Source organism: Candoia aspera, chromosome 1, assembly GCF_035149785.1.
Source record: "Candoia aspera isolate rCanAsp1 chromosome 1, rCanAsp1.hap2, whole genome shotgun sequence".
NCBI classification, from domain to species: Eukaryota; Metazoa; Chordata; class Lepidosauria; order Squamata; family Boidae; genus Candoia; species Candoia aspera.
Window position 1 is genome coordinate 90749163 of NC_086153.1, and position 26310 is coordinate 90775472.

Below are 26310 nucleotides of genomic sequence, written 5' to 3' on the forward strand. Positions count from 1 at the left end.
CTGATCCTTGAGTTGGGGGAAGGATCTTCCTGTGTTGACAGCTCCTGCTAAATCAGCATGTGGAGGCTGTGGCCAGAGGATTTGTCCCTCAGTTTTGGCTGGCACAACAGTTGTAGCTCTACTTACCCACAATGACCTGGTGACAGTAACTCACACCCAGACCACCTCGCATCTGGGCTATCATGATGCACTCAACATGGGGCTGCCTTTGAAGATGACTCAAGAACTACAGAAACCTTATTACTAGTCAAAGACACTAGTTACTAGAATAACACAACGAGGTACAACTGTGAGCTTTCTTTATTAATTGCAGTCAGCTTCCAGGCCCATTCAAAGAGCTGGTAATACAGCATGGCATCAGAATATATCACTGTATGATCCTGCCCTTCTGGTCTATAAATGTGGTAAAATATATAAATCCCTCTTTTTTCTCTGAAGAAATTGTGTGTAGGAATTGTCTGAATTTTTTCCCCCAGGTAGAACGGGCTGAAAAAGAGCAACTAGCAAAAGTTACCCAATGATTTCTTTGCTTGAGTGGGATTTGAGCCTAGTCCAAGTCTAATACCTCAACCACTATGTTTTACTTGCAATAACTTTTAATTTATTTTCATGGTTTTATTGCTTTGTAAATAGTCTTGTAATTGACACATTCCCATATTGCACTTTTTAATTCTTTTCCAATCAGACTTCCCCATTCATAAAAGGCATTTGCTTTCCTTAGTTGTTTTCCCAAAACACATTTCCTTGATTTTTAGTAAATCTATTAGTTTTATCTTTGTCATTTGAAACCCATCCTATGGAAACATCTTCTGACTTTATCACACATAAATACCATGCACTTGCTGTGCACTTCAGTTCATATATACAAAGCTGGGTACTTACAGGACCTCCTTGGATGAGCCTTTGTGTGCTTAATAGCTGATCATTTCTGCCCACATTCAGTTTCAGCTAGAAAATTTAATATATGGGAAGTAAGTTGGTGCAAGGGATCTATTTTCACCAAGCTTTAGAGGGCTGTGGTACGTAATCTGAGAAGACATTCTTTAAAATGTTACACTTCAAGTTACTGTTTTTTTTTTAATGAAGTCAGATTTAGCACAGTGAATCAGTCATGTATATTTGGATTAAATCTTGAGGACCAGCTCTATTTTATAGTTCCTCAAAGCATTTTTTTTCTTAAATGGATCAGCTCAAATTAGTCTGCTAAGAAAATGTACATACAATTGTTTCAGTATTCATATAAACAGTCACCTGTCTGAAAGTATTTGCATAAAATTAGAACACCTAGCTAAACTTCTGTGGGAGCAGGTTGCCTTCAAACAAGTTTTGATGATTTATGTCTTACTTGGTAGACTCCCCAGATAAAAATTAACAGCTGCATGAAGGAAGTGTACCAGCTGAACAACTGAGCATTTACACATTTATTGCATTCATTGTGCAGTCATAGATCTATTACAGAATACAAATATATGAACCCAAAACAGAAACTGGACAAGGAAACCAAGAGAGCTCTCAGTGATGTAAGTAAGAGAGGACAGCTTACAAAACAATAATGGTGTATGAAAAGTTGTGGACCTATCCTCCCACATTTTTATAGATGCCCAAAAATAGGCAAAGCAGATGTAACACCCATCCAACTGTATTGCTACTAACATACAACTTAGTCAAGGTCTCACCAAAAAAACTTGGAAATCACATAAATAGGAATGAACATACTATTAATTCACCATTACAGTGTCTTCAGAAAATCAAAGGCTTAACAATTGAGGAAGATGAAATCATTTCCTTATTTCACGTCACAACACTCTACACACCCATGGATCCAAGAGAATCCATTGAAGCTTTATAGCACCAAACTTAGCCAAGCATACGTACATTTTAATACATAGACTCATGAAACTTAAGGACCTTTGCCTCTGGACTTATTTTCAGTCTGATGGACAGATTTACAGAACAAACTAATCAGAGGAACCCTTATGGGAATCACCTATCTCAGGATTCATAGCAAAAACAGTAATGCAACTTCCGGAAGCAATTGCCCTCCCACATGTACAATTCAAAATATAGATTCTGTTATGTGTACAAAACATTTGCCATAATCAGAAAAGGTCACTTAGAGAACACACACAACACAATAACATCTTTAACAGAATCAAATTCACAGAAAAAGAGAACAATCAACAATTATGCTTCCTAGATCTTCTCATCAGCAGAGGAAACGATGGCATGTATATCCAAAAACAACACATACAAACCAAGAATTACACTACCAAAGTCACAATCCAGCTGCCAACAAGAAAAGCTGTATAAAAGAATACTTCTCCCACCAGCAGATTACTTCAACCGCTAGACATTAGAGTGGCCCCCAAACCAACTAAATATCTCCAAGTATCTTAAGCAAACTCAAAGATCCAGCAACTTAAGAAGTTAGAACAGGCATTATTTACAACATATACATGAAAAGACTATGAAAGCCACTACGTAGGACAAACAAGCAGAGGATTAGTAGAACACATACTGTACATGAACACCAGTTAGCAGCCAGAAGACATGATGAACATTCTTTAATTTTGCAACACATAGACAAATTTAACCACAAATTCAAGTGGGAAACTAACCATTTTAGATCAAGCCTAATCCAACAATGCAAGAGAATTCCCAGAAGCCTGGCATTCTGACAGATCACCCATTAACAGACACATAGTGATAAGCCTGGTGTACAATCTCTTTAATGGGTAGGAGAATGTTCTGAAGGATAATTAAGTAATTGTCCCTGTGATAGGAATTCTGCCGGCTAGTCCCATTGCTTGAAAAATCTCGCTCTGGTTACTGTCCATCTAAACTTGAATATGGGCACATCTGGAAAAATCTGCAAAGATGTGAAATGAAACAGCTGTGACTGGAATTTCTCAGCATACTTTGCTACTTTGAACTCCTATTAGCCACAAAGGAAATACCATACAGTTATTTTGTGCCTGTATGCTTTCCCTTTTGCAACTTACAGCAGCTCCAGAATGTAACTGATACTGTGGGAGCCCCACCTCATTAAAGGAGGAAGAACCCCTCTTTACCAGTCACAATCCAAATTGGGATACAGTCATTATACCAGAGGATAATCCATGCAGCATGCAATAAATCCCATTCATCTAAATGGCTGCAAAATAATCATCATGGTGAAACAAACGCAGAAGACCCACCTGATCTATATAATCCTTGTGTTGTCTCATTTGCATAATTGCAGTAGTCAAGTCTTCACGGTCGGTGTGTTCTTGAGGAGTGTAAAGTCTAAGAGCATAGAGGAGAGTGATGTATTCTTCGACCCTTTTAGAAGGGCACAGCAGAAGTTCTTGTAAGCTACACAGCAAACACATATACTTAATGCTTTGGTTAGAAAAATGGCAAATAAGCACAGTGGCCAAAACAAATTGCCAAGAGACTTAAAATTTAGAGCTAAGTCAACCACTGTTCTACAAGCCATTTAACTACTCTAGAATCTTATCTGTAAAATCTGATGCTGTACAGATTGCTATGATCTGCATGCTAGGTACATTACTATATTTTACTTTACAAGGAAGATTGCTCGAATGTTCGGTGCTGCCATCATCATACCTTTAAAAGACCACAACAACAGATGTGCAGACTGTTTAGCTAACAGGCCAAACTATCATGCTGGCTACTTATCATTTCCCTTCCTTGGGAGTATTCCTGGGTGTGGGGCACTGCCAAAATCCATTGGACCAAGTATCCAATTACCATTTCCTGCAGAAGCGGAGGAGGAAGAGGAGGAGGAGAAGGAAGCAGCAGGAGCTAGTGCTTATGTTCATTCAACTAAGAGCCTAAGTCAGGAGTTAAAATAGTTTCTTGCAGGCCAGAGAAGAAGATGTGAATATGAAATGGAAAGAAATTAGTGCTGCTTCTTCACCTACCCTCTATGCAACCATAGAAGAGAATTCCTCCTTTCCACATACTGTATATGGAAGCAGATATACAGACACCCTAAAACGCACCAAGGCCTGGGAGTACCATGCATTTTCTAGATGAAAAAAATGTGCTATACTAACATTGCACTGTGAAGAAAACATGGCTGAGGGACTGGGAGTGCTCTAGCCACTGCTAGGGCTACCTGAAGTTCCTCTGCAAATTGTTGTTCCAGTACAGCCAAAGGATTATGGCTGACACAGCCAGACCAAGAAAGTTCTGGGTCTTTGTCTGTCCAGAATAGGTTATTCCAGTCCTGGATGCATGCTTGGCCTCATGCCCCTGGACCAATTTTCCAAAAAGTATTATCTGATAGACCCTAACTTTGCTTTTTCCTCATTTTCTAGGACTCCTTCTTTAAGTCAGAATCCAACCTCACAAAAGTTATATTTAAACATTTAATAAATAAAAGATATGTGCCAATTGTTTTGCTCCCAGGCTATGACAATCCGTTCCATGTGTGAAATTGCTGGCTTACCTTCTCATGGTGGTAACAACAGTCTGATCATGTCTCTTCAAGAAAGCACGGAATACTGGAATAGCTTCTCGGCACTGTGGAAGCCGGAAGAGGTTTGGATTAGCAGGATGACCAGATTATATATGAAATAGGCCAATTCATGTTTTCAACAGGGGAAGTACTGCGGCTGTCAGTTTCTAAAAGAGCTGCATTAGAATCTAGAGCTGTCTCTAAACTGAGCTCCCACAATTTGCAACAACATTCAATCACACGTTTGGAGATTACCATCCAAGACCCATCAAGGAAAGTGTCCTATATTAAATCTCTCTTCAAGGATATGGTAATGAAAAAAAAAAACAAGGACCTTGATGAAGGCAGGTCATCTGGTGTACAATATAATTATAAGTACAGATTGAATTCAAACTTTTGTTTCTCTTATTTTTAATTATTATTATTCCAAGTAGGTCTCGGAAGAAATTGGAGAAGTAAATCATTATACCAATAGAAGAATTTACTAATGGATACCAGGAAAAGATAAATTTCTAATCAATCATACCTGACTCAAAACAGTTTTGTAGAGAACAGAATACAGAATATAAGTGTTAACATGTTTTTTAGTGTCTAGTTACTATTGGTTGAAAGTTTCAAGCAATGCATTCATGGATCTACCTGAGCTTGTGAAGAATGGCAATCAAGCCCACTCTTCTTTGAGTCCCTCTGGAGACACGCTCCATCTCTCCAGATGCAGCATGGAAACCTGAAGCAGGGGGGAACTTCCATGTATATGTGAAGGTGGGACTCAGCTTGCCTCTGTCTGACTTTAGTGTTATTTTCCAGGAACAACATGTGGGCACCCTTCAGCTTTGCTAAAGCAGAAATCATTTCACATTGCCCCGATCTGTCAGCACTCTGTCATAGCACAACTCTTTGCTTCCTTGGCCAGGCAGTTTGTAAAATGCTTTCTTTCCAAAGGATATCATGTTGTTATCACTGTTAATTAGAAGTCTCTGTTATCTGCTACAGGTCAAGACTGTTTCATTAAAGGAAAATTTGTTCTGACAATCAGTAAGAGAAGGTAACATCAAACATGTGTTAAGAGTTGCTGAAGGGAGCAGCAGCAGAAAATGTATTCAGACAGTTGCCTTAATGGAGTTCCCAACACATTTTGAGGAAAGTATCTGCTCATGCACCTTTTTCCCCCTTAGAGTTTAGTACAATGATATGCATCCCTCCATTTTTGGACAAGAACTACACCACCCTCCACCAATATGCACCCAGATGTGCTGGATTATAAAGCCCATCATTCCCAATCAACACAAGATGAGAACTGAAGTTTAACATTTTCTAAGCTGGGTTGGAGAAGACTGGTTTAGGAACTCTCTGGGTAGCAGACCAGATAAGAAAAAAAATCCACTGCCATAAACCATGGTTTGCATGTACATTTGTGCCAACTTGAAACTGGACATTAAACTATAATTTGTGCTCCAACCTATGGTTGTGTATGATTATGATTTGAATGAACACGTACTTCTTTTTATGTAATAAAAACAAATGTATTTCATCTGGCAGATTTGTTGTCAACATTTAACCGAGTTTGAACTGTTCAATAAGTTAATGTTAAGACCATCCAATTCACAGACATGAATAAGGACAAGACTACGATCCTGATTAAGCATCTGATATGGCAGATATTGTTTACATTATACTATTGTTTAAGTTGATATCCCATATAGCTAAAACAATCCAAGTGTTAATTCGAGAGATAAATCTGAAACAAAACTGTCGCTTCATCAATTTGATACTGCTTGAAATGGAAGGCCACAATGAATAGCAACTGGCTTATACTAGGCTAATGAGATCACACCTACGCAAAAACAGGGAGGAGGGCTACATAGTAAAATTAAACTGAGACATCAAAATAGGTAATGAATGAGAAGAAGGATGAAATTGTTGGCAGATTGCTGGGAAAGCCTTTGGCCCAGGAGAGATCAGAAAAGTCACACACCAGGCATTTCTATAAAAAATAATTTATTTACAGAAAGCAAAACATATTTAAAAGGCTTGGCTCTCAGTGAGAGCAGCTTGACTCTCTACATGCCTGCACAGAAAGGAAACAGAAACTAAAACAAGTCCTAGGCAAGTTTCCACCCCCCAGGTGCAAAAATTAACATTCGAAAAGGGGACAGTTGAATTCAACCTCTGCACCCAGCCAAAATGATTAGTTACCATAGTAACTTTAATCTGTAGTAGAAAACATTAACAGAAATGTCAGTCCAGAAAGATGAATTGAATCACAGGGAAAAAGCTAACTCTACTCTCAGGTTAGAAATGAACAGACTACAAAAAAAAAAAGATAACTCAATTGCAATAACCTTTTTCTGTAATACATGCTGGCCTCAAGGAGGAGGAATCTGAAAATCCTCCAGGCATGATCGCAGGCCACTTCACACCTATTTTCTGGCTCCGTTGAGATGAGGAGAATTCCAGTTAAACCTGTTGTATGCATGCTAGCCAAAACCAAAAGCTTCTATCACTGGCACCATTTGAAAGTTGTAAAAGGGAAATGCCCATCATGCATTTTAAATGAATTAACAAGAGTCTCCTAAACCCACAGAGAAGAATAAGCCAGAGATTGGTGCATTCTTACCTTGTCTATTGTTTTCAGAATCACTGTATAGCTGTTGAAGAAGTTTATATATGTTTGAAATTGCTGGCCCAACTTAATGAATATGTCTCCTAAGTTTTGGGCAGGGCTCCATTCATTAAGCCTTCGTGTTAACTCAGCTAAAAAGCACCTGTATTTGGAACAGACATAGAAGGGTGTTTCTATCTTTCTATCTGGTTGCAGACAAGTTGCCACACCTGATGATGACATTATTACGTTGTTACATCTAAGGAATCATCTCCCTCCCAGTTTGCATGAGGCAAGACTTAAAGTTTACCTTGTATACATTAATGTGTCTGTCTCTACTCTAGCAGAAGAGAAACCCAGTAAGACTACAGAAGATTATTGACCAAATATTAATTTATCACAGGTAAGTTTAATATTCAATTGGCCAACCATAGCGTATTCTATTCCTAAAAACTGAGGATAATTTCAGCACATATAGGTAGAAATCTGAGGAAGCAGAGAATGGTCGAATATGACCTGTCCCTTGAAAAATAGTCAGCTCTTCTAATTACTGCTATTCCATGCATATCTCACTATGAAGATTCACCATGTCCAGTTATTGCAGCCTATCTTATACCAAGTGATTCCATGCATCTAGAGCCGTTTCGGGTGATTATATATTAGAGCTACCCATATACAGACAAGTATCTCAGCTTTCTGTAACCTTTAGCAAATCTGATACTTTACCTGACCCACATTTTTAAAAAACATCTTTAAGCATTCAGGCAGTTACCTCTGGGAAATTTTGTTAAATCACCTGCATGAAGTGGAATGCTTGCCAATCTAGACTTGTCTGTAATAGCTGATGTTTTATCAGCCAGCAGCACCTGGCCAGCCAAAGCAGAGTCAGGCCTGAGTGCCAGAAGGGGAAACTAAGAAATCCCAGGGCTGCAGGCTAGATTGGGAACTGGAAAAACATCTTGGAAGAAAGCAGTGGCAAACCACTTAGGTACTGTTGTCAAGAATAAACAGTATGTGCATATATGTCCGTGAAATCACTAGGAGATAAGCTCAACTTAAAGAATTTTTTTTACAACAGCAGCACAGTGAGAGTTACCTACCAGAGGAATGATACCAGCCCAATAAAGTATGTGGTCTTTTTGTTTTGTGGTCTTCCCATATGGGAACCTGTATATCCACCACACTGTGGATGCTTACCACAATAATTATTGCTGGTGCCCTGTTTGATCCTGCAGTCTCATGCAGCACAAAACCCAAATTGAAGGATACTTTACAACAACACCAGTATTAAATATTTTAAGCTCAATACATGAACCTAAGATTAAATCTACTCTTTTATACTTGCTTCTTTATCTCAGTGACTTGCCTCCTTTTCACATTTATCCTCTTCTGAATTTTCCCATGCTTTCTTATCCTATTACCTAGCTGTTTTCCTTAACTAGTTTCATTATTTCTATCAGGGAATGGTAAGGGGTAGATTGGAAACATTTTCCTACTAAAATCTGTAAGAGTTATCCTATTCACTTCAGTTGCCATTGTATGCCAGAATGAAGCATAAATGTTCATTAGTTCTGTGCATACAAAAAAGCACAAGAAGATCTCATGGAGAGCTTCAGAAGACAATGTATCAGACAGTGGTACACCTGAAGAAGGATTAATACGTCCAGAACAAATGGCAATGCACATTCCTTGAATGAGTACAATGCAATCAAAGATCCTCTCCTTGATATCTCCAAGTATGATGGGAGAGACTCCATCCTAAAATCTGGGAAAACCCGTGCCAGCCAATTAATGAAGGAGAGAAGAGCTGCTTAACCTTTCCCAGATTTTTCTCCTAAACATTATAATGCCTTGCTGCTTTGCCACCCACTGTAGGAAAAGAAGAGACATTTCAGTACCAAACCATAGAATTCTATAATTAGAGGGACCATTAATGGACTACTGAACCCAATCCCATGCTCAGTGCAGAAATCCAGATGAAAGCATCACTAACAGCTAGCTATCCACAGTAAAGGGAATCTCACCATCTCCTTTATTAGTTCTAGTGTTGACCTGCTCTTACCATTAGGAGGTTTATTCTATATTTAACTGGAATCCACCTTTCTGTCTACACTGTAAGATGATAGAGAACAGCCTTTGACTTTTTGTGTGTGTCACCCCTCCAGGTATTTGAAAAGTGCTTTCATAACCACATATCCACATAAAAGCTAGTTACTAAGCTATGCAGACCACTTAGAAAGGTCACTTTGTGAAGAACATTTATGAAAGTGAAGCATTCCTCTGTAAAGTATTGAGGCAACCACGTCAAAGGTCACCGTGGCTGCATTGATGGCTTGCTTTCTCAGATTGTTTGCTTCAATAAACAATTTTCTGCAGTGCTGGGACTGCTGGTGAAAGTGAAGTGCTTGTATGTTGGTGATGACCTGAGAAAGCCCTCAGGGTAGCTGTACCAAGCCTTCCAAAGGATATGACTTCTTCAGTACTACAGGGAGGGATCCTTCACTTGTACCAATGTGTTTTGCACAGATCTGTTTCCAGACCGCTAATCATCCTTCTTGAACTTCTATACCTATCCCAGTTAGTCTAAATTGTTCTTAAAGTGTTCAGAAATGGAGGTGCTCAGAACTGGAACCAGCAATAGGGGTGCAGTCTGACTAGTACAGAAAATAGTGCCCCTACTACTTTCTCTGATTTGGGAGTTGATGCAGTTTCTCCTGGTCTGAAATGTCCAGCTTCCTATGCTGCTTTTCACTGAAAACAAACATTTGGAGATGTGTTCTATGTATGACTCCTATGTATGACTCCTTAACAATCCAAATTAGAAAGATGTTAGCTCTACTGGGAGAGAGAGAGCCAGTGTGATGTAGTGGTTAAGGCTAGAAACTGGGTGACTGTAAGTTCTTAGTCCTGCCTGAGGCACAAAGCCAGTTGGGTGACCTTGGGCCAGTCATTCTCTCTCAGCCCTAGGAAGGAGGCAAAGGCAAACCACTTTTGAAAAACCTTGCCAAGAAAACTGCAGGGACTAGTCCAGGCAGTCACTGGGAGTCAACACTGACTCAAAGGTATCTCTCCCTCTCCCTCTCTCATCTATCTATCTATCTATCTATCTATCTATCTATCTATCTATCATCATCATCATCATCATCATCATCATCTAGATTAGAAAGAAGTTAACTCTATTGGAAGTCTAGTAGTCATTTCAAATTATTATATCCCAAACACTTGGGCATTTTTTAGAACTGGGTTGCTAGTAATTGTTTTGTTTTATCTCTGTAAGTTTTTATATCGGAATGGTTCAAAATAGTGAAATATACCTGTTTACTTGTAAAATGTCCAAGACGTCAGAGAAGATGAGCTGAATGCTTATGTCACTTAGGATGGCCTGATGGGATGCCAATGCTGCTTTTAATGGCTTAACATAGACATCTTTCACAATTTCCAGAATGTGCACATAGTTTCTCTCACTTAGAAGAAGCTCTCTGGCAAAGCTTTGGCGCTTCTCTATCATATCTTCAGGTTTATCAGTCTAAAGGTCAAAGAGACAGACAACTCTTTAAAAAAAAAAGTGCTTATTTTAACCATCTGAAGCCTGATGTGGTGTATTTATATTTAATGTTTGGTTATGCAAGTTAGAGGCTCCTTTTCATATATCAAACCATAAAGAGATTCAAACATGTTGCTATTATTTCAAAAGCCTCTTCAGATTCAGCACTACATATGCATACCTGGGTTTAAGCCTTACTGGGCTTTACTTTTGAATAGTACTGCTAGCTACTTGTTCTCATAATACAATTCATTCATCTCACAATGCTACCTCAAGATTAGCACAACTAATCTGAAGATTTCAATATGCTATTTCACATTTAGATGTTCGTTTGCAAGAGCTGTTGAAACAACTTTGGTTTGCACAGCACTAGCTAAAATAGGCCACTTTGTTCATTAAAGTTTCCATGCTGGAAATGTATACATTATACATGAGAATTTAATTTTGTGAATTCTGAAGCAGAGAATTGGAGTGCAAGTATTTTTTTAATAAAATTATATATTGCCTTTCTTTCAATACCAGGATATAAAATGATTCTAACAATAGCATCTCAATAAAATTTTCAAGCAATGATCTATTAAAAGACCTTAAATCTTATGACAAACCATTTATCTTTAATCAAGCTGTTTCACTTTGCAAGAAAAACATTCTGAACAGAATAAGGGGAAACTAGGAAATTATAGGAATAGTACAAACCAAACACTTGATTCTTTTGTACCTTAAGTAGCCCATCAAGCCATGATTCTGAAGTGCTTTCAGTTAAGAAATCCTGGTTGCCAAGTTTTCCATTCTTATTACATTTCATCAGGAAAGATGATAGAAATTCCAAGGGGTTTTCCTGAGGAACCATACAGATAAATGCTTAAGAGAACATGCCCATTGTTTCCTTTCATGCAGATAACTGCCACGTCAACTAGTAAGAGAGGAAGCGCAGATTATGTTTCAACCATTTCCTTCCATTTCAATGAATTATGTCCAGACTGTACTAGAGTAGCATTTTATGACTTGATTCTACACATTTCAAAGGCTAATTCATCTTGAATATATTCTCCCAACACAGATACAAAGAAAGGCAGTAAAAACACATGTAATCAACAACATGACTGATACTTCATTGCCACATGCTAAGAATAGTGGCTACCATGCAGAGGCAGTATTGATGTGAAGGATCCCCATGTGCTTGTAGAAATGTATCGCAAATCAGCTGCATTCAGCAGTTTAAGGATGCTTTCTTTGTGGCAGCTTCCTTCTGTGCAAGTAGGATATTGGTGACAATTTGTTCTCAGAGCAACAACAGTTGAGAACAACTGTTCTCAAGCAGACTGTGATGGGGCATTGTATTCGCCTTTACAAGGACACAGGGACAGGAAAGCACATTTTTGGTTGGTTGCCCAATAAAGACAATTCTTCATTAGCTTAATTAAAGCTCCCTGCATTGTGTCAAAAAATATAACTCCTAGCATTTCTAATCACTTTCCCACTTACTGTATCACTGCTTGCATCTAGAGAAGTAAAACCCTCTTCATGTGTTGTCTAAAAATACAGATATGTGCAAAAAAGGAGATTAACATGTTCTGCTGTCTTTGCACATACAACTGACTGTGTATAGGTGTTGCTTTGTAGCTATGGCACTGAGTGTATAAATGCCATAGTACTGGAGCAGCACCATGTCCTAGGTGAAGGCAGGAAGCACAGTCTTAGTCTTCCTTTATACCTTTCTGTGTAGGGTCAACTTATGAAGAGAACTGGAAGAAACACTTGATAGATCTGAGATAGTGGCTTCTGGTCTACTAAAAGGGATGCCATAATCAGTCACCTGGCTTGTAAACAAAGATGCTACCAGGCTTTTCCTGTTCTGCTCACATGCCCCTAGAAGGCTTTAGGAAAAGGGGCAGGATGGCTACCAGACTAGTAAGTGAATCACATGGAGATTCATCCCAAGTGCTGATCAGGAACATATCTAAGATACAAGAAACAGTAGTGCTAGGCGATTACAGTGGAGTGGCCATCTGGGTGATAGTTTGTGCACAGAGCCAGGGTTTGGGCTCCTGGCTTTCAGGGCCACCACAAGGGAGCATTACCCCTCTTCCTCAGGAATGGGAAGCACCCACCAAATTGTCTTAAGGATAGCACAATGATGCCAATGAAAGGACACCAAATAACTCCTGAAGTCAGAACTGATGACATTGTAATTTCATTTAATATACTTTAAAAGATTACACTTATCATACATGGTTTCCTCTTGAGAGTTCAACTAATCCATTAGCCAAAGCCTGGATTATTCTTTGGTTGTCTTGAATGTTGGACCAACTCACAGCATTAAACATAATTTGACCTGCATATGAAATGTTAGTTACTTTAAGATGCCATGGGCTTGCCATCTAGTCATTACATGGGTTTTTTTTTAAAAAAGGAGGACAGCAACAGGAAATCCCTTTGTAAATTAGATTATTTTGAATACTCTGCTTACCCAGTACTTGTGTGTGCACATACACATACACATACACAGACACTCAGAACTAGGTGGCAGCATCTAGCAAATCTAACACTGCACACAGCTAAGCAGGGTTGAACCTGATGAGTATTTGAATGGGAGTCAAGCTCAAAAATAAGGAGACTTTACACATATATACAGAGCCAGTTTGGTGTAGTGGTTAAGATACCAGGCTAGAAAACAGACCTGTGAGTTCTAGTCCCACCTTAGGCACAAAGCCAGCTGGGTGACCCTGGGCCAGTCACTCTTTCTCAGCCCTAGGAAAAAGGCAAGGGCAAACCACTTCCAGAAATCTTGCCAACAAAACTGCAGGGACATGACCAGGCAATTGCCAGGAGTCAAAACAGCACATTATAATCTGTAGCCCCAGGCCAAAAAAGGTCATCTATCTCTGTAGTAAACTAAGCATCATTGCTAAGAAGGGATGCATTTTTTGCACTGGCAAATATTCTACAATGTAGAATTCTTATTTCAGGTATACATAAAAAGCCACAATGAGAAAAATTACCAATAATTTTGCCAGCCATGTTCTTCTGCAGATCAAAAAAATATGGACCCAGCTTTTTCCTGACAGCATTCAGTGCTTCTTCCAGGAGCTCAGTGAATCGGAGCCATATCTGCACTTTTACTTCAGTGAGGTAGAGGAACGGAGGAGGAGAGCTTGCTTTCTGATTTCCCAGCCATTCACTGAGGACTGCAATAGTACAAAAGTCACTTGCCTGCCCATGCACTATTTCTTATGTTCCAGTCCCAAGGTAATGTTTTTACAGATGAGAAAAACAGAATAGCTAAGACATTTGGGGAGAGCTAATAAATATGCTATCAGATAAGAAACTGTTGATTTTGTTTTCTATATTAAAAATCCTTGGGAAATAAAGGAATTGCTGCATATAAAAAAGCTGGTTAAATTTGTTTCTTTTTCTTCTGGTTTCCCCTGTTCCAAACCTATTGCTTGGATATCTTGCAATTTGATAATATGTGAGAGCTCACATGCAGATACAGTACAAACAGACTGAATTGTTTTACAATGGCATTTTATAGTTGATCCATCAATTTTAATTGTCCTCTTTGTATTGCTAAGGAGATCTAGAAGAACCTGCTGCTACTTGTTTGGAATCTTTGAGGATGCCATTCCAAAATACCGATGGCAACTGTTTGTTGTGCCAAGGCAGATTGCTGATGCCTTAAACATGATACGGCAGTTTCTGGTTGGCAGCAGTCCTTTGCCAACAAATGCCATTGCTCACTTGCAGTCTATTAGCAATCCCACCCCCTAAAAATCTACGGTATATATTTATTCTGCTGAGGCTTCTGCTTGGGCCCAGCAGCTTTGGGGGAAATAAGATTGGATGTAGCTGATTTAAAATATGGCTAGCAGTCAAATATCTGATGTAGATCTCCCAAAGTATGTAGGAATTTTCTCCACTTACTGTGCTGATAAGACCCAGTAGCTATTCCAGTAGGAGTCCTGAAGAATGCTCCAGTTAGACGAGTCAGTTGAGAAAGGATCTCTTTTCCTGCCTCTGAAAAATGATTACAATGATCTTTTAGAATATAGAATGTAGCAATCGCACAACACTAAAATAAACATCAGCCTAAGCCTAGATTAATCCAGGTACTTCTTTCTCCTGGAGGTAGGAGAACAGTCCTCTATATTGAGCAATCAGTGTTAAGGTTTCCCTACTAACAGATTAAGCTACTTTTATACCTAATCATTTGGCCAGGTGAAGGGGTTGCATTTGATTGTCTCCTCTCACGTGCTTCATGCAAAATAGCCTGGGGGGAGGACCTGCCCAGACTTGTTCTTCACTTCCTCTTTTTCTCTCTGCTGGAAATGTAGCTCAGCAAGGCTTGCTCCAAAAAGGGAGCTAGGTCCTTTAAATGTTTTGCTTTTGTTTTTGTTTTCTGTAAATAAATTATTTTTATAGAAATGCTTGGTGTGTGACTTTTTTGACCTCTCCTGGGCTAAAGGCTTTCCCAGCATCTGCAACAGGTTATGTGCCCAGTAAACAACGCAGTAAAACCCAGAGAGAAAAGGGAGATCAACTCCACACCTCATGCACAATTCAAAGGCAGGTAGCAAAGACCTGTGAAGATTTTCTTTGGAGCCACCTGGAGATTTTCCAGCAACTGCCGGTCTGCAGGACTTAGAAGCTAGCTGAGGTGACTTGCAAAAGAAGGAAGAAGCCATGGCTACCTCCCAGCCCTCAGCGATGCCTCTGGAGCGCCTATCAGAGACCAACTATTTGAATTGGGCCCTGAAGATGGAGATGTATCTTCGCAGAGAGAATCTTTGGCTGCCAATTGGTGAGCAAACCCCCCAAAATCCCAATGCTGAATGGCTGAGACAGGATGAGCGGGCTAGAGCCACCATTATCTTGGGAGTTGAGGACAATCAGCTAGTCCACGTGCGAGGCATGCAGTCTGCAAAGCAACTTTGGGACGCTTTGAGAGACTTATATGTAAAGGCAACAGCAGGGAGTAAAGTTACTCTGACGAAAAAGCTGTACAGAGCCTACCTTGCAGAAGGAGAAAGCCTTCCTGAGCACCTGCATTATATTCAGCAGCTGTTTGTTGAGTTGCAGGAGAGAGGAATGGAATTTACACCTCTCACAAAATCCTATATCCTCCTGTCCTCACTAAATGAAACGTGGGACACGCTGATTTGTACCCTGGAGGCTATGCCTGAAGCAGACCTCACCCCATCGTATGTTACACAGCGCTTACTCGCTGAATGGGAGAAGAGAGAGGAAAGATCCCCCCCCATCTCTTCTGGAAAGCTGCAAGACCAGAAAATGAGGGAAAAGAAGGGAAAGGAACCTGAGGCCACAGCGCTAGCAAGCCAGCGATGCTTCACTTGTGGTTCAGCTGGACATTTGCAAAGAGACTGTGCCATGAGACCCAAGAGTAGAAAGACAGAGCAGAAGAACACAAGGGCAACACAGAAGAAGGCTCTTCAGACAACCCAAATTGCACAGGTTGCTGAGAAGGGTAATTCTGATGTATGGGTGTTAGATTCTGGGGCCAGTTGTCATTTATGTAATTGTAAAAGCTCTTTTGTGTCACTGTCTAAAACTGAAAGACAAAGTGTATCTTTGGCTGATGGGTCTGTCACCAAAATTATGGGACAAGGTGACTTGTATTTATCCTGCTTAGGAGAAACTGTAAAAGGTGTGTTGTATGTGCCAAATTTACAATCAAACCTTTTATCTGTGGCACAATTGGCTGCAACAGGGTATATCATAACATTTAAGAAAAATGGTTGTGAGATACGTAAAAATGGGAAATTGTGTGCTACTGGTATGTTAAAAGACTCCTTGTACATTGTGCAAAATGCAAGGAAGCCAAGCTGCAAGGCTGCAGTTGGCAACACACCATATCATGACCAATGTGTACACCTGATGCACAGGAGACTTGGTCATGCTAATTACAAGTATATAGCACAAATGCCACAGCTGTGTGCTGACCTAAAGATAAAACCCTGTGATAAATACTTAGATTGTGTAGTTTGCAAAGAATGCAAAACACTAAAAGCTCCTGTGAGTAAGCACAGTGACAGAGTTACAACTAGACCTTTGGAAATTGTACACTCTGATATTATTGGTCCTTTTGCTCCAAGTCTTGGACAAGCAAGGTATGCAATGACCATCATTGATGATTTCTCAAGATACACATTTATCTACATCTTAAAACACAAAGATGAGGCATTTGAGAAATTTAAAAGTTTTGTGACATGGGCAAATGGAAAATTCCCTAGGCCTGTATCTGCACTCCAATGTGATAGAGGAGGAGAATACCTTTCTCACAAATTCAGAAGGTTCCTAGTGGAAAAAGGGATAGAACAAATTCTTTCTAACCCGTACACCCCTCAGCAAAATGGTGTTGCTGAAAGAAAGGGCAGAACCTTGCAAAATGCGATGGAATGCATGTTAAAAGATTCACGATTATGTTTTAAGTTCTGGGGAGAAGCTTTATCGACTGCTTGTTATGTTCAGAACAGGTTGTATAACTCTATGATTCAGGACACTCCATTCCATTTGTTTTATGGTGTGAAACCAAAGGTAAGCCATCTTAGAGTGTTTGGTAGCACTGCATGGGTTCACATTCCAAAACAGCAGAGAAGGAAAGGAGGCCCCACAACAAAGAAAGCCATCTTTGTTGGCTATGAACAAAGCCAGAGGAGCTACAGGTTCATAATGGGAGAGAAATTAATAATTAGCAAAAGCGCTTCTTTTGCTGAACAAAACTGGGGGAGATTAAATTCTAGCTCTCCAGTTGAACTGACCACCACAAGAGAACAGCAAGGACTTGCTGATGGTGATCTTTTGCCTGATGAGGACATTAAACCAGAAAAGCAAATTGAAGATCTGTCTGATGAGATAGATGCTTCTCAGGAAAGTGATAGGAGTCAAAATTTAAGCCCTGTATTACCTCGCAGATCTCAGAGGAGTAATAAAGGCGTTCCTCCATCACGTTTTCAGGCTGAAACAGTAAAGGCTTTTCACATATTCACAGAACCTGAGTCTTTAGAACAAGTGAATGCTTTACCACCTGAGATTGCACAAAATTGGCATTCTGCCATGCAACAGGAATTAGCATCCTTGAAAGAAAATAAAACATGGAAACTGGTAAATCTACCTCCCAATGAACGCTGTCTGGGTTGTAGGTGGGTTTTCAAACTGAAAAGGGATGCTGATGGCAAAATCCAAAAATATAAAGCAAGGTTGGTTGCAAAAGGGTTCACTCAAAGGAAAGATTTAGACTTTGACAAGACTTTTGCACCAGTTACTAAAGGTGAATCAATTAGATTACTGTTAAAAGTTGCTGCACTCAAGGGAATGTCAGTTAACCACTATGACATTCAAACTGCATTTCTCTATGGTGATTTAGACCACAGATTATACATGCAGCAACCCCCTGGCTATGAAAAAGGGGAGAATCTAGTCTGTGAACTGCAGAAGTCAATCTATGGGTTAAAACAAGCTGCTAGATCCTGGAACCAAAAAGTAGATGAAAAACTGCAGAATTTTGGTTTTGAAAAAGGAAAAGCAGATCCCTGTGTATATATGAAGAAGGACAAACAAGGCTGTATGTATCTGTGCATTTATGTTGATGATTTGCTGCTGTTCACATCAACAGAAAAACAAAGGCTTGATTTTGAAGCCTGCATGAAAAGCCATTTCATATTAAAAAGCCTTGGAGTTGTGACCAATTACCTAGGTTTGGAAGTACACAGAAACAAGGATGGTAGCTTTCTGTTAAACCAACGTAGTAAAATTCAAAAGCTCCTAGAAGATTTTAATATGCAAGACTGTAAACCAGTCTCTACTCCGATAATAGATTTTCAGAAAGATATAGGAGAAACTCAATTAACTGAGGCAGAGAACTATAGATCTGCAATTGGAAGTTTACTGTACATTGCAAATCATTCTCGCCCAGATATCTCAAATTCTGTGGCCATTTTAAGTAGACAGGTAGAGAAGCCTACATCTACTGGAAAAGCAGCATTGAAGAGGTTAATGAGGTATTTGCAAGGAACAAAGAATTATTGCCTGATGCTAAATGCCTCTGGAACTGAGAAATTGCAGGCTTTTGCCGATTCTGATTGGGGAGCAGATGTCAGTGACAGAAAATCCACTTCTGGGATTTTAATTCAATTTGCTGGATCTAGCTTAGGCTGGCATTCTAGAAAACAAACACTTGTTGCTCTTTCCACTGCAGAAGCAGAGTTTTATTCTCTAACACAAACCTGTAATGAGGTTACATGGTTTAAACATTTGTTAAAAGACATAGGCATGGAAGTGAACCAGCCTATAACTGTTTATGAGGATAATCAAGCTTGCATTGCTATGGCAAAATCTGAAGCCTGCAGAAGTAGAACAAAACATATCGATATTAGATATCAATATATCAAAGATATGATAAGCAAAGGAGAAATAATGTTAAAATATTGTGAATCAAAAGACATGATTGCTGATATTTTAACCAAACCTCTTCCTGTACCAAGACACAAAGAGTTGTCAGAAAAGATTGGTTTGCATCTTAATCTGTAGTGTAAAAAGGGGAGTGTTAAGGTTTCCCTACTAACAGATTAAGCTACTTTTATACCTAATCATTTGGCCAGGTGAAGGGGTTGCATTTGATTGTCTCCTCTCACGTGCTTCATGCAAAATAGCCTGGGGGGAGGACCTGCCCAGACTTGTTCTTCACTTCCTCTTTTTCTCTCTGCTGGAAATGTAGCTCAGCAAGGCTTGCTCCAAAAAGGGAGCTAGGTCCTTTAAATGTTTTGCTTTTGTTTTTGTTTTCTGTAAATAAATTATTTTTATAGAAATGCTTGGTGTGTGACTTTTTTGACCTCTCCTGGGCTAAAGGCTTTCCCAGCATCTGCAACAATCAGTAGTCCACAAGAAATGTGGTGTTACTTTTTTTCCCAATTTAACTTTATTGTCTATCTGAAAGAACAATGGAAAGGAGATCTTTCCTTGCCCAGTTACTGTGATCTCGCAGCATCCCTACCCCCTTCTGGAATATATTCATGGTGAGGTCTTGTGTTATGCCCCATTAGGGAAAAAATCACTTGGAATAATGTTCTAATGAGTGTGCACCTTTTGTTTCCTCTTCACTCCTCGTATTTTATTATCCTTTTGTGCTATTTCTTTTGACTCTGAGCTTGTATCACAGAACTCCATCTTGTATTATAACAATACGGAGGTTAGCAGGTGAGATGAGACTCTCTATAAATGGTCCATGAAATAATATTTTCAGAATATTATTCTGAACAGAAACATCCTATAAATTGATGGAAGAGAAAGCTAGGGGATAACAGAAATTGAATTTCTAGACCTTTTGTCTATCAGTAAAGATTTCTTTCTTTTTTAATCTGAAAGGGAAATGAAAGTGACACAAAAACAATACTTCGGGTCTTTGGCCCTTGAAGGACAGTTCTGATACAACTGAGGATAGCACAAGTGTTTGTTAGGAGAAGCATAAATTAAATGAAGTTATACTCAGGGGTATCTGGGGGGAGGGGGCAAAAATGTTGGCAGTCACAACACACACACACACACACAAGGTTTGGGGCTTCAATCACATGGTTACAGCCAACATCTTGACTTTTCTGACCCGCATATGCCCCTGATTACACTTATGCCGTGGAAATGACTTGAAAGCATGAGTAAGTGATTATAACCGCCACTTTCTGGCTAATATCTAAAAGACACAACACAAAAGGAAAAGGGTTTGGGGGTAAGAGGGAAGAAGTAAAGTCACCCATAGTTTGTAGCCACGTAATTCACTGTTGCATAACATATGGCAGCTTCTTTGAAGTCCAAGCAAGTCAAAGGGATTCCTGCTTGATTAGACCTACTGTAAGCAAAGGGAACGATGCCAACCTTTCTGGGTGGCAAGTTGGACTGACCTGAAGCTGCCAGAGGAACAAAGAGGTCTATGCTTCCACCTTCTTCTGGAGAGATAATGCAACTTTTTAAGCACTTCCAAAACTCTCTCACCTCAGGTTTAAGAAGATTTTGGGTGTTGATTTTGTAACCTAAACAAAATTAAACAAAGAAAGGATGTATTTATGGTGAATGGACAATAGTCATTGTCCCATCCGCCTTGGAGTGTAAAAAGATTCTACTATTATACCTCATCAGGAAGTTTGGACCAATTCAATTTTTTTTCTAGAAAATGTATAAGTAACATGCCAGACTCTGATTTTGGCTATTATTACTTTTTTAAGAGGTTGTAAGATTGACATAGCATCCCTGTGACACTAATGAGTTGGAGCCTATCCCATGAGTTTAGAGTCACAATCATCTTTTCCTTGTATAGGAACTATGCAAGAATTATCCTGTTTCCCTCTTCCTGCTCCTATTTGTGTATATTTTTAGATTCTAATCAAACTATGGCAGGAACCAGTCAAAACCTTTCTTCCTTTGCAAATTGCCATCTGCATAGATGATGATGATATATTAAGACTATCCCAGTTGTTCAGGGCAAGGACCTCTTGTTATACTCAGCATATCCAACTAAGTTTTGTAAGTTTTAAAATCTTGGGCTGGTGGAAAAAAAAATTCGTTGTGCTTTCTCCTTGTCTCTTTCTCTCCTACTTTCCCAAATATTATTTCATTTTATCAGGATCCCTCTATATTATTGAGTTTTTAAAAAGTATTAAGATCTAATAAAATTAAGGCTGAGGAAAGGCAAATTAGACTTCTATATGAAATTTTGTTTGCATTTATCCTAAGTAAGAGCAATGGGAGAAGAGTTACTGGGAAGGGAAGAAATTAACATATTTTTATACCACTACACACTTATACCATTAGTCACATAAAACATAAATTTTCAGAGAAAAAAATGCAAAGATTGAAGATTGAAAACTAGTTATGGAATTATGATTGTCAAATACATCTTGCTCTATGGTCACTGAATTTCAGTGGAGGCAACAGGAATTTAGGGAAATATTATTATTAGGTCAACTCAAAAATAAGGGACGCGGTGGCGCTGCGGGTTAAATGGCTGAGCTGCTGAGCTTGCCTATTGGAAGGTCGGCGGTTCGAATCCACGTGACGGGGTGAGCTCCCATTGCTAGTCCCAGCTCCTGCCAACCTAGCAGTTCGAAACATGCAAATGTGAGTAGATTAATAGGTACCGCTTTGGCGGGCAGGTAACGGCGTTCCGTGTAGTCATGCTGGCCACATGACCATGGAAGTGTCTACAGACAAACGTCGGCCCTTTGGCTTTGAAACGGAGATGAGCACCGCCCCCTAGAGTCGGACACGACTGGACTTAATGTCAAGGGAAACCTTTACCTTTACCTTTACAACTCAAAAATAATTAAATGTGCAAACTTAGGAAATCTTATAACCTCTTAAGCAAGAAACAAAAAAAAAGTTGTAGGAGGGAAATCTATCACCCTGGACTTTCCTCAGAGTCTCCCTTCCATGTACTGATCAGATATAACCCTGCTTAGCTTTCTAAGATCAGCCAAGGTCAATTTGGTGATGCCCCTTAATTGAGCTGAGACAAAAAAACCTAGTTTCAGGATAAAATCTTGAAGTTTGGTCAGTTTCAGATCTGCTTTGGTTTTCTGTTCCTCCAACCCCTAATCACTTCCCCATTATTTACTCTGGTATCTTTCAAACACATATGTTTTTAAAACTACACTTGACTTCTACAAAAGTAGCCAACATGGATATATTTGCTAATTTGTGCAGGTTTTGTTGGTGGTGGTGGTAATTAAAAAACTTCTTTTAACAATCATATATTATATAGTTGTCTCCTTTCTAGAAGAGGCTGTTTTCCATAATCAACTGTAAAAGAGGTCAATCAAAACAGCCTGCAGTGTGTCTCCCAATAACTCAAGAGTCCTCCTATCAGAGGAAACTAATTTCCACATACTTTAGCTCTTCCATGCAATATTACAGTACCAAATATCATATGGTCCATTTGAGATTGTTATTGTTTAATCTTAACCCTACCTTGAAGCAAGTTAATCTCTCTGGAATCTCCATCACTAATTATTCCAATACTCTTTGCTATTTGGCCATCCAAGGCCTTTTCTACAGAATGAATGAGGCTTTCCAATGTGGTCCCACAATGCTCATATACTACCAGAACCACTCCAAGCTTAACGCTGTCCACAACCATCTAAAATAAAATGGAAGACAAGCAATAACAAATAAGAACATGGTTGGTAGAATCAAAAGCAAACATGTACAGTGAATGAATTCTACCAGTCTAAAGACATTCTTGCATTGTGGCATATTTGAAAGTTCCTGCTGTTGGATATGACTCATTCATTTATTTGTTTTATGACTACAAATGGAAGACATTAACATTATATTTATAATATGAATTATTCATAGAAAAACAGGGTGGAAATGATAATTGAAAATAATTGACTTCAGTTATGCTGCTGGGAATTGGTTCCACTATTAAACTACTCTTACTTGCAGGACGTTTTCCTCTATTAGAATCTGCCTTCCTATAAATTAATTTATCCATTATTCTGAGCCCTATACTCTGTACAGAAGGCCTATTTTATTTATTTATTTATTGGTCAGTTGGTTGGTTGGTTGGTTTATTTATTTATTTTTACAGCATTTATAGGTTGCACTACTCCCAACAGATTCAGTTAAAACAACCAGTACAATAGGATTGCTATAAAAACTCCCCATCAAAATACCCATCATGGTATCCTTATTCAGTTAGGGCTAAGGGCCTGATGGAACAAGTCTGTTTTCACTTGCTTATAAAGAGCCAGGACGGTGGGAACTGCATGTACCTCTGGGGAGAGATTTCTATACAATGGGTTACTGCTAATAAGTCCTGCCACCTTGTTCACCTTTTACTTCAGAAAGGGATGAGGATCTCTAAGTAGGCTCTCCCATGATGATTGAACCAGGTGGGCAGATTCTATTCCAACAAGGGATCACCCAATATAACAAGTTGCTGTGCCATGTAGGGTTTTATAGGTAACAACCAACCCTTGCAATTGGGCCCAAAAGCCTACTGATAACCAATGCAGTGACTTCAAAAGTGGTGTTTTCCCACACAGGACTGACTTGCCAACATTCTAGTTGCTGATTTTGTACCACCACTAAGTCATGTTAACAATTATTTTTAACTACTGCTTGTTGCCAAAATAGAAAAAAAGCAAGACTATTGTCCTGAGAATAATCTAATAACTATGGTTTGTTTCTTCAGCAAAGGATCGTTACCTTGTCGTGGTGCTGGAGCTTGAGCACCTCAATGATGCCATGAGCTAAACCGTGAAGGGCCACCCAAGACCGGAAGGTCATGACAGAGAGGTCAGACCAAATGCGATCCCTGGGGAAGGTAATGGCAACCCACCCCAGTATTCTTGCCGTGAAAACTAAATGGATCAGTACAACCAGAGATATGTCGGTATACCATCGGAAGATGAGACCCCCAGGTCGGAAGATGGTCAAAATGCTACTGGGGAGGAACAGAGGATGAGCTCAACTAGCCCCAGACGTGATGACGCAGCTAGCTCAAAGCCGAAAGGACGGCTAGCGGCCGACGGTGCTGGTGGTGAACGGCGAATCCGATGTTCTAAGGATCAACACACCATTGGAACCTGGAATGTAAGATCTATGAGCCAGGGCAAATTGGATGTGGTTATTGGTGAGATGTCAAGATTAAAGATAGACATCCTGGGTGTCAGTGAACTGAAATGGACTGGAATGGGCCACTTCACATCAAATGACCACCAGATCTACTACTGTGGACAAGAGGATCACAGAAGAAATGGAGTAGCCTTCATAATTAATAGTAAAGTGGCTAAAGCAGTGCTTGGATACAACCCAAAAAACGACAGAATGATCTCAATTCGAATTCAGGGCAAGCCATCTAACATCACAGTGATCCAAATATACGCCCCAACCACAAATGCTGAAGAAGCTGAAGTAGAGCAGTTCTATGAGGATCTGCAGCACCTACTGGACAACACGCCTAAAAGAGATGTTATTTTCATCACAGGAGACTGGAATGCTAAGGTGGGCAGTCAAATGACACCTCGAATTACAGGTAAGTATGGCCTGGGAGAACAAAATGAAGCAGGACATAGGCTGATAGAATTTTGCCAAGACAACTCACTCTGCATAACAAACACTCTCTTCCAACAACCTAAGAGACGGCTTTATACATGGACTTCACCAGATGGACAACACCGAAATCAGATTGATTACATCCTTTGCAGCCAAAGGTGGCGGACATCTGTACAGTCGGTAAAAACAAGGCCTGGAGCTGACTGTAGTTCAGATCACGAACTTCTTCTTGCACAATTTAGGATCAGACTAAAGAGATTACGGAAGACCCACAGATCAGCTAGATATGAGCTCACTAATATTCCTAACGAATATGCAGTGGAGGTGAGGAATCGATTTAAGGGACTGGACTTAGTAGATAGGGTCCCAGAAGAACTCTGGACAGAAGTTGGCAGCATTGTTCAGGAGGCGGCAACAAAATACATCCCAAAGAAAGAGAAAACCAAGAAGGCAAAATGGCTGTCTGCTGAGACACTAGAAGTAGCCCAAGAAAGAAGGAAAGCAAAAGGCAACAGTGATAGGGGGAGATATGCCCAATTAAATGCAAAATTCCAGAGATTAGCCAGAAGAGATAAGGAATTATTTTTAAACAAGCAATGCGCGGAAGTGGAAGAAGACAATAGAATAGGAAGGACAAGAGACCTCTTCCAGAAAATTAGAAACATTGGAGGTAAATTCCAGGCCAAAATGGGTATGATCAAAAACAAAGATGGCAAGGACCTAACAGAAGAAGAAGAGATCAAGAAAAGGTGGCAAGAATATACAGAAGACCTGTATAGGAAGGATAACAATATCGGGGATAGCTTTGACGGTGTGGTCAGTGAGCTAGAGCCAGACATCCTGAAGAGTGAGGTTGAGTGGGCCTTAAGAAGCATTGCTAATAACAAGGCAGCAGGAGACGACGGCATCCCAGCTGAACTGTTCAAAATCTTGCAAGATGATGCTGTCAAGGTAATGCATGCTATATGCCAGCAAATTTGGAAAACACAAGAATGGCCATCAGATTGGAAAAAATCAATTTATATCCCCATAACAAAAAAGGGAAACACTAAAGAATGTTCAAACTATCGAACAGTGGCACTCATTTCACATGCCAGTAAGGTAATGCTCAAGATCCTGCAAGGTAGACTTCAGCAATTCATGGAGCGAGAATTGCCAGATGTACAATCTGGGTTTAGAAAAGGCAGAGGAACTAGAGACCAAATTGCCAATATCCGCTGGATAATGGAAAAAGCCAGGGAGTTTCAGAAAAACATCTATTTCTGTTTTATTGACTATTCTAAAGCCTTTGACTGTGTGGACCATAACAAATTGTGGCAAGTTCTTAGCGGTATGGGGATACCAAGTCATCTTGTATGCCTCCTGAAGAATCTGTATAACGACCAAGTAGCAACAGTAAGAACAGACCACGGAACAACGGACTGGTTTAAGATTGGGAAAGGAGTACGGCAGGGCTGTATCCTCTCACCCTACCTATTCAACTTGTTCCCTGTAGTAACATATGGCTGTGAGAGCTGGACCATAAGGAAGGCTGAGCGAAGGAAGATCGATGCTTTTGAACTGTGGTGTTGGAGGAAAATTCTGAGAGTGCCTTGGACTGCAAGAAGATCAAACCAGTCCATCCTCCAGGAAATC

General features: G+C 39.7%; 1 protein-coding gene across 1 annotated transcript in view; it reads right to left on the bottom strand.

Annotated features, from left to right (window-relative positions):
* The window catches only part of ECT2L (epithelial cell transforming 2 like), a 47461-nt gene that overhangs the window by 7152 nt on the left and 13999 nt on the right, over nucleotides 1–26310 (bottom strand). The window contains exons 8-18 of the mRNA XM_063294594.1: nucleotides 22585–22753; nucleotides 20523–20651; nucleotides 14536–14628; nucleotides 13614–13799; nucleotides 12843–12946; nucleotides 11330–11449; nucleotides 10382–10593; nucleotides 7083–7230; nucleotides 4457–4530; nucleotides 3198–3354; nucleotides 883–948 (exon numbers count right to left, since the gene is read on the bottom strand). Coding sequence (XP_063150664.1) covers nucleotides 883–948; nucleotides 3198–3354; nucleotides 4457–4530; nucleotides 7083–7230; nucleotides 10382–10593; nucleotides 11330–11449; nucleotides 12843–12946; nucleotides 13614–13799; nucleotides 14536–14628; nucleotides 20523–20651; nucleotides 22585–22753 — 1458 coding nt within the window. The remainder of the gene's footprint in view (nucleotides 1–882; nucleotides 949–3197; nucleotides 3355–4456; nucleotides 4531–7082; nucleotides 7231–10381; nucleotides 10594–11329; nucleotides 11450–12842; nucleotides 12947–13613; nucleotides 13800–14535; nucleotides 14629–20522; nucleotides 20652–22584; nucleotides 22754–26310) is intronic.